We start from the raw sequence: 9,268 nt of genomic DNA on the forward strand, positions 1-9,268 counted from the left end.
ATATACCTGTGTGTGTGTGTGTGTGTGTGTGTGTGTGTGTGGCATTGCTGCACAACCTGTAGGAGGACCTACTTTAGCTTGAGTCTTCGACTGTGTCCATTTTGTAGTGATGTAAGGAAAGTGAAGGTCAAAAGTTCATACCCTATATAATGGACTTTTTTTACTTTTTCCTGCGACATTACATTTTTTTTTATTATGACTTAATTTTGGTATTATTATGACAATATTCTTGTCTTTCTTGTAAATTATGACAAAAGCTCCATGAGTCAAGCTGACATGGAGCAGGGTGCAGAGAGAACCAGTGACATGCAGGTGTACTGCCCGGTGTACCCTGTCAGTGAGTAGGTTTGTTTGGAGTAAGGGTTTGTGACCTCAGGACCTAGACAGTCTGCCTGTGTTTGATTCTTCCAGCACCGATGCCCTAACAAGGTTGGCACAGTGGTCGAGGGTTTGTGTTTCAAATTCTCATCCTATTTCCAACATTGCATCTTAACACCAATATTTGTCATTTTGATACAAAATTTCTTTTAATAACAATCTGAATACCCAAACAACACAGTACAAACACGCTCGAAGTTTTGATGTGTAACAATATTTAATAAAAATTTGTGAAGACAAAGATCACTTAAAAAGCTGGTGTAGTTTTTCATTTGGTACTGGAGCTCTGGGCCTTTCCTTTATTATGATTAAAGTATAACATATACAGATTGTGAAATCTAAAGATTTCTTTTTATTATGAAACATTATGAATAGCTGTAGTTCCACTGGATTTGTGACGTGGCCTCTTTTCAATATAGTGTAACTGCAAAAGTGATACAGGAAATCATCTCGTGATTATTTGTGTAGACTCTCACACCTACATTCAAAGGTGTTTACTGTTAATATGACTTCCTGACTGCAACCCAATGGTTACTTCCTCCGATGAAAGAGATTCTTGATTCCCTCCTCCACAGACCTGGGCTCATTCATCATGGTCATTGGTTTGTTCTTCAGTGCTGCTTCCCTCATACTGTGGTAAACATATTCGTTCTGCTTGAACATCCTCAGCTCCATCTCTGTCTGCATTCGCATCGCCTGTGTAGATATCAGGAATGACAAATGAATTTCCACTCATTAGTTAAAGGTTCAGTGTGTAAGATTTAGGTGAAAGTGATCTATTGGCAGAAATTTTACATAAAATACAAGCGTGCTTCATCTCAATTGTAAAAATTGTCATTTTCTTTGCCCTAGAATGAGCCATTTGTATTTAAATACTTTATATTTATATTGGTAGTGGGTCCACTCTGTGGAGGCAGCCTTGTTTTTTACAATAGCCTACACAGGACAAACTAAACACATTTTTAATTTTTACGACAGATGGCGGCTACCACAGGTTATCGCTCATGTTTGGAAGGGGAGGGTGAGGTGAGGGGTATTCAGCTGCAACATGCAGCTTCACCACTAGATGTCACTAAACTCTACACACTGAACCTCTTTAAATCGAATGTACAATAAGTAGAAAGAATTGCTGGGTGGTGAACTGGTCAAATAAAACCGGTGTATTTATGAGATACCACGACTGTTTAATCTTTATCAAATGCCTTAAACTATTGAATTAACAGAAGACAAAGTGAAGCTCTGTTTTGGGTCTATCACTGCCTGAGGGAAATAGCTACCTAATTTCCCACTGTTCTTAGCAGTCAGGCACTTGTGCTTGGATGGTTTTTAATGCTCATCATGATGAACAAAGCACATCCTTTGATAAGTCGTAAATTTATTTTGTATTATTTACTACATTTATAAATAAGTAATATTAAAAGTCATTGAACTGTATCAGAGATAATTTAACAACCTGGCTGTTTTAATTTTTCTTGCAGTTGCGCATGCAGAGATGAAATGGTGGTTACCTCCAGGTCCTTGGTGATGGGATGTGTAGGGCCGTGGGTGACCATGAGAATGGCATAGGCCTTACAGACCATACTATGTCCAACCTCTATCTCGCCAGCCTGCCAGTGGTTCACTCCGGCTCTCATGGCAGCCATACCGAGAGCAGCATTGTTTGGGTTGTAGATCTTCCTGTGAAACGGAAGAGGCTCGAATTAATTGTCCATCCATCCAGTTTGAAGACTCAGCATGATCATCATTATTACAGGATAGCACATGATATAAAATGCTCACAAGAGAATGCTCTCTGTACTCACAAGTATCCTTCCACCATTTTACGGGCGTAGTCTGCTGCTTCCGCAAAGTTCTGCAGGTAAGCTTGCACCTCACTTAGCGTGCTCCACATCCTCAACAAGTAGATGTGAGTGTCGGCCAGAACTGGTTCCGTTTTCTCAATGCAATCTCTGCAGATTTTAACCACCTGAAGCAAGAAAAGGAAAGAGTAATGGTGGGGAGGATGGATAGAGCTTTATAAGATATACATGGTAAAAGCCAGTCTTGAAGTCAGTAGCAGATTTGATACATTACCTCGTGGTAGTCACCGTTTAATCGAGCATTGTCCATCTTCTCCAGCCGTGAAAAGCAGTACTCTGTTGCCTCTTTCACCTGCTCCGCTGGAGGCTACAAGGTAGAGACAGAGATTGGTCACATTTTATTAGATTTAGGCAGCATTGCCCCAGTGATTTGAGTACCAACACAATGACAATAAAATACAAGATGTAACATGACAATTTTTTGGAGGGACAAAACTGTTTTTTCTTCTTAAAGTCCGTAGAGGCAAAGGCCTGACTATTTTACTTTGTTTTTAACTGGATTGTTTGACCAAGTAAAGCATCCGTCTTCATCCCTGTTAAGAACTTGAATACTTTTTTTGCTAATAACCCACGATTTACTCCTTTACACGAGTAAAAGACAAGCCTTAGTTATTATTGTTATAAATGTACAGCCTGTTCCAGTACATCAGTGGTTTTTACTAATATACCTTTCAAATTGACTTAATAAATTACTGTAATTTGTCACAGCTAAATTTGTTTTTCGCTAATCATAATCATAATTTCTGATGATAGTCCCCGGAACATGTTTTATACAAATCGTTATCGGATAACGCAAATCCATATCCATTAATATCACAGAGGTTTTGCACTTTTTATGGTGGTCAACATTTAATTGATACACAAAGTAATAAATAATCAATTATATGCAGTTTTGTATATTTGAAATTGGGTGAAATTAAACATTATAAATGCAGTCACTGCCCCAAATTAATTTAAGGTATTGAGTAAATAAAGTTTATCTGTCATATTTTATACATCTCTGTGTTTCAAATGTGTGTGTGAACACACATACAAACAGTTGAAAGGTTGAATCCATTGGGATTATCTTTGCTTTAAATAGTCACTGTGGCTCTGTGTCTCATGTTAGTTATCTGTGCTTATCAGCCATGTCAGGGCTAAATGTCGGGAGGCGGTTTGGCCCTTTTTTGCCCTGCGCACCATGAAAATCCTTCTCTCAGTTCAACATTTAAATCAACAGAATCATTCAGAAAGACTCAAACCTTGACTCCGTCCACTTCCCTTCCACCCAACTTCAAATCATCCTTGATGTGGTCCTTGCAGTGCTCACATGTGCAGTCAAAGAAATATTGGGTTTTCAGCAGTCTTCGTCTCTCCTCGGACAAATTCAAGTAGTTCACGTATGAGACCATCAGCTCCTCGCCCTCTGCGATCTTACCTAAAGAACGCAGCTCAATCCTGAGGAAGAATTACACAGTCACGTCCACAAATACACAATGAAACATTTATATAAACCCTCAAAATCCCCTGTCCCACCCGGAGGCTGCTTTGGCATCAATGTGACTCACTAGTTATTTAATAGAATCCTTATCTGGTTAATTTTATCTGTATTTTATTTACTGTTTTGGATTGATGATGTGGCTTTTAGTTCAGTCAATCCACAATAATTTGAAGGAGGCATATTAGTGAATATCAGAGATGTTATTTCAGACTTATGCCAAAGTTTAGTAGGTGAATTATGAAAATATAGGACTTTTCTCAATTTAATTTAAATACTCACATCTTCTCTATGATGCAGAACAAAAATCTTTAAATCTGAAACAGTTATTGATTGTTAATTAACAATTCGCAGATATGCCAAACTAAACCCAGTATTAATAATTGTGTGACAGACCTATATTAAGTAGTTGTTGAAGCAAAATAAATAATTAAAAGGCTTAAATCTGAAATTATCATGAATTTTTAGATAAGTAAATGCGTGGAAATATTATTTTATCATTGTGTTTGATGGTATTAGAGGTGAATTACTATTAATTAAAACTATCCATAAACTCTTATACAGGAAGACATGTTGGCATTTCAGAGGAACACACAGTGCAGTCACATATGGAAACACACACCGTCACAAAACAGTAGTGTATGAGTAAAGATTAATATGTGGGGTTGAAAAGTGAGTTATCTGTGGAGAATAGCGTGAAGGAAAAACCCAGACCTTCTGTTATTCTTAAAGAGTGAAATAAAAGTCAGAGCATTCAAGTAGCATGATCACACATTCATTGCCCCTGCTCATACCTGGCATTAACAACATATAGTACAGGGGTGGACTAACCCGAGATGAATTGATCACCCGGATCACATTAGGAGGTGGTCTGGTCCACATACTTAAATCTGTGTGAACGTGAACGGGTCCTGAGCCATTATTAAAATGACCAACTACTCAGCTGACATACTCTAGCTGACTAAGTATGTAAATTACAGTTTCATACTATGATATAGGTTCATAGTTTGCATTTATTATACATTTAGCTATTTATTCATGGCCGCGTGCCGCAATACAAACTGACAGATGTTCTATTCTTTCAATCAAGTGTGTCTGATCTTATGTCATAGTTTAGTTCATAGATTGACACACACACACACACACACACGTGACTGACAAAAGCCTTATCCCTCCGACTGGTTTACGACAACAACGCTTTGGGTCTTTGAAGAAATCAATGATTTATGTGTCTAATTTCAGTCAGGAGTGGATAGGGCACATGTTTCTACCAGGAATGAACAGAGCCACTGATGTGAAACTGAGTCACATCAAACCTACATTACAAACTACAGCACTACTGACAAAGACTGTGGGGGCAGATGGAGTTACATGTAATGATGTATTAATTCAGAATTTAATGTTATGGTCTTAATGGTGCTCTAATAAATAACACTTAAAGAGGTAACGCACCTCCGTTGAGAATGAAAGACAGTATTCACAGCCGATTGACTGAAAGACAAGCAGGAAGTAGTTTTACACCAAACCCAACCTGAGAAACATACATTCGCACACTCTAGGTACAACACACCTCCGCATACACAACACTTAACACTTCGCATTTCAACTTTTCAACCAAGATAGGAGTCACTTCTATCGGGAAAAAAATTACAACATTTAAGTGGAGTTCAGCGTCTGTGTTATTTATTTTTTTGTTCTTACTTACTTGCCGTGATTGAGGATTACAGTGCAGTTGGGCCAGCAGTTGTGATTCACAAGGCACAAATTTGGGAAAAGCCCGACTCCCACTGCCTGAAGACCCCTCTGGTCACTGACTGTAAAGCCATTGCAGTTGATCTGGGGGAGAGAGGCGAATAAATGTGCATTAACACATCAAATATGGGAGAACAATTTACATATATTAGATATATTAGATATTACGTATATTTAGATATACACAACAGTGTCCAGATTTCGAAAGACTTGTATCCATATTTTGCTTTGTCATAAGATTTAAACATTGTGACCCAGTGCACCTCCTGGTTTAAGCCCAATTTTGAACACAATTTCCAGTCGATTATAAAGGTCACTGCCTCTGGTGGGATCATTCAAAGTCTATTTTGGTGAATAATGTCCTTGTCGCAGTATTTGGCTTCGGTAACTGTCATTCCTATGATGTGCACGTCATGGTGTTAATGTTGTGAAGCAGAACATGTTACTGGTGAATTTACAATGTGGGTTTGACAAAGTTTGACGTTCACAATCAACCTGGTACACTGTGTCTCGGCTGGGAGTCAAGTATTCAACTTGGGCTGTAAACTCAGGTACAAAGAGCACGTCTGAATTGAGCTCAGCTATTTTTTGCTATGTCAGCTTCTAAAAACTAAAGCTCTGGTGATAAAGATAAAGATAGAAAATTATATTACGTGTTAACAAAGACACCTGAACACATGACTGTCAGATTTGGAGAGGTGGGGCAGATTCCACCCACTATTGTTTTTGCTTATTCAGTGAAAGAAGCTTCCCCTGAGTTGGGACACAACTTTGACATATTTATATGCAGTGTCCATATTAAGACGCACCACTCCAAAGATATGGGAGATGTCGTCGATTCTGTGCTGTTTGCTGTTACGGGGCCAGTAGTCGAGGAAGTTGTGGATGTCAACTTTGAACTCCTGCATCTCTTCCTCCTGCATGTCGGATATGTGATCCTCCAGCTCCTCCAGTGTCGTCAGCTGCATGTCAGACACCACACTCCCTTCCTTGTCCATTCGCCACAAGATGCGAGCAACCAAGCTGGCCACAAAATGAAAAAGGAGACATCATGTGACTGCGGGGGCTATGAGCGGATTGGACACACATCGTCTTGAGACAAATTTTAAAGTCTACCGTAATAGAGGCTGTTATATAACACAGTTATGCAAATGTAGAGCAAGTACATAACAGTGACACAAAAACAAACCTGGTGCAACTCAGAGATAAACAATACCCAGTGCTTAAATGGTTCCATTCTTCACTTTGTTAAATGTGGTTCTTTGCATTCCCTTGTGTTTTCTTGATCAAAATATAATGAACACCCTTCTTCTTTCCAAATTTAAAATGGTGGATTAGCACAAGTCAACTACACACCGAAACCGCCACACACCGAAGAAAACTTTACCTGTGTTTGGTCAGCAAAAAAATTATGAAAAAGTCTCAAACAAATATAATGTCTTTCATTCAGTTCCTATCTAACAAATATAATATCTTTCATTCAGTTCCTATCTCCCTCTCCCTCCCCTTACCGGATGTTCTCATTGGGTGCTTTGCCACAGGATTTGATGGCACCGCACTCTTGCTTGTGTTCGGCCCAGCCGGCTCGTTGGCAGGTTCGGTCACAATAATGGGCAAACTTGCACTGGCCGCATTTCTGCAGCTTCTCTTGTGCGCGGAAACAGCTGTGGCAAACACGCTCGGCAAGACTGCGGAAGAACAAAGGTAACATTCAGATCATAAGAAAATCTAAATGAAATTGAGCTCGAGATTATTTCATAACACAAGTTGGTGTTAATATTGTTAAAAGCATAACGTTTGTTTATTACGACCCTCGTGGGTAGACGCAGTAAATACCTGTCTTTGTCTAATTTTCAACAGTCGCTGTGCAAAACTTATAGTCCTTACGTCATGTTTCAAACACTGGTGTTATTGATGATATTAATGGATCATGAAAAACAATATTGGTTGAGGGATACACAGGCTTAAATATGATCCACAATCGCATTATCTTTCACCCGTATCTGATGGTTATCTTGTCCTTTTCAAATTGCATCCCAGTGATGCTCGAGATGACGCCGCTCATTTTTGCCTGAGAAGTGAGCCCAAAGGTTCCAGCTTTTTGTTTCTGATTGTTCCGGATTTGATGAATGTCGTTAAGTGTTTGCTTCTTTTATCAGGTTGCTCACACTATTTTTGGTTAGTTATGTAAGGATGTTGTACAATTACATCACAGGAGGAATACAGCGGTCCGGGTCAGTAAAATCAGATTCCATTGCCCTTAGAAAAAGGAAAATGTAAGAGGACAGCTGAGGCCCAACAGTCCCCAACACCAAAGTTGGGTGATGGTGGGGCACTGCGCATTGGTTGAGTAGTTTTTGTGTAACCCTGCTATCTAACAAACACTTGCAACACTTTGCTGTCCCGTAACCCTAACCCTAAGTTTTTATGTCATAGGTATATTGCCAAATTTCGCTGAGGCTTCTAAGTTTGGTTCCTAAACTCTTACTTAAAAACACATCTCTTTCAACTATACCCAGGTTTAAAAAACAAAAATAAAAAAACAACCATATATGTTTAGTCGCACTTATATGGCACTTACACATAGCACTTGGCTTTCTTGAAGCAAATTGTACTTACTTGATTCTTGTTGTTCTGGGTTTGTACCCTCATGGTTGAATGCACTCAGCTAAATGAAAGGTAATGTAATGTAATGTACCAAACAAGCCAAAAAACAGTAACATAACCTTCTTGGCCGGAGTAAATATAATCTATGTATAAACTGACCAAATCTTCACACATTCCCAGCCGCAGCCACACAGTTTGAGTCTTCACCGTACCTGTCGAACACAACAGCCGAAAGACTGGCCTCGGAAAAAATCACATCTCCAGCCCAGAACTCCTTGGTCGCCTTCAGGCCCCTCCCTTTTCCAGGTGAGTCGAATACTGCCACGTTCTCCATGGTCGCTGCACTGGTTCCTGAGATGCTGGCCAATGAAGGTGAGCAGAGAAGAGAGGAGCGTGGCAGCGGTAGTAAGAGGCTAAATACTGCGATAGGGTAGTTGAGGAACTCGTAGACCAATCTGTGCCCTCTGTGCTCTTCAATGACAACTGCACATTCCTCAACCAGGGTACTGAAATAGCCCTCCACCTCTTGAACTGTACCAAGAGAGACAGACAAAGGGGTTGGGGGTGTCACATTAGTTTGCCGTCATTTGCAAACAGATGCCTAAATATAACCAACAACCTTGCTAAAAAGTAACATGATTGAACTCATTGTCGTTCTCCATGCTCCTGTCTTTTATTTGAGTTGTACACACGTTCAGATTTGTATGCTGTTAAGTGACGCCGGCTGTTACTTGGTAGGTGCCTGATCCCTGGTGGTTATTTCTGTCCACCAGTTGTTGCTGTCCATCAGTAGTGTGTGGTGACGTTTGACAGCTGCGAGACAGAAGCTGAGCTGATCCATCTTGCTGCCTCTACTGTGTTCTAGTGCTTTCTTTCCCTCAACAATTTAGGGCTAGGTTCAGGATAGGGTTAGGGCCAGCGTTAGGGTTGGGCATTTAGTAGTGATGGTTAAGGTTAGAGTAAGGGGCTAAGGAATGCATTATGCCAACTATAGAGAGACAAGTGTGTGTGTGTGTGTGTGTGTGTGTGTGTGTGTGTGTGTGTGTATGTGTGTGTGTGTGTGTGTTTGTGTGTGTGTGCGTGTGTGGGTGTGTGTGTGTGGGTGTGTGTGTGTGTGTGTGTTTGTGTGTGTCAAGGTTTCAGCTGTACTCGCCACGCATTGTATCGATCTTATATTATTTAATGACTGAAAAGT

General features: G+C 39.9%; 1 protein-coding gene across 2 annotated transcripts; it reads right to left on the reverse strand.

Moving 5' to 3' along the window:
• Positions 1-644: 644 nt before the first annotated feature.
• On the reverse strand, positions 645-8,542 carry smyd1b (SET and MYND domain containing 1b). 2 transcript variants are annotated; one of them, XM_053421375.1, is made up of 10 exons: positions 8,286-8,542; positions 6,978-7,154; positions 6,276-6,489; positions 5,420-5,550; positions 5,167-5,205; positions 3,479-3,674; positions 2,452-2,544; positions 2,181-2,344; positions 1,887-2,055; positions 645-1,074 (listed from the first exon to the last, which is right to left on the reverse strand). In XM_053421375.1, the coding sequence occupies exons 1-10, from the start codon at positions 8,405-8,407 to the stop codon at positions 910-912; spliced, it is 1,470 nt and encodes a 489-aa protein (XP_053277350.1). In that variant the 5' UTR covers positions 8,408-8,542; the 3' UTR covers positions 645-909. The 2 variants fall into 2 exon arrangements, with proteins under 2 accessions (XP_053277350.1, XP_053277351.1); XM_053421376.1 differs by lacking the exon at positions 5,167-5,205 and having other exon boundaries at positions 8,286-8,527.
• Between the last annotated feature and the right edge of the window lie 726 nt (positions 8,543-9,268).

The sequence above is a fragment of the Pleuronectes platessa genome, chromosome 4, assembly GCF_947347685.1.
Source record: "Pleuronectes platessa chromosome 4, fPlePla1.1, whole genome shotgun sequence".
NCBI classification, from domain to species: domain Eukaryota; kingdom Metazoa; phylum Chordata; class Actinopteri; order Pleuronectiformes; family Pleuronectidae; genus Pleuronectes; species Pleuronectes platessa.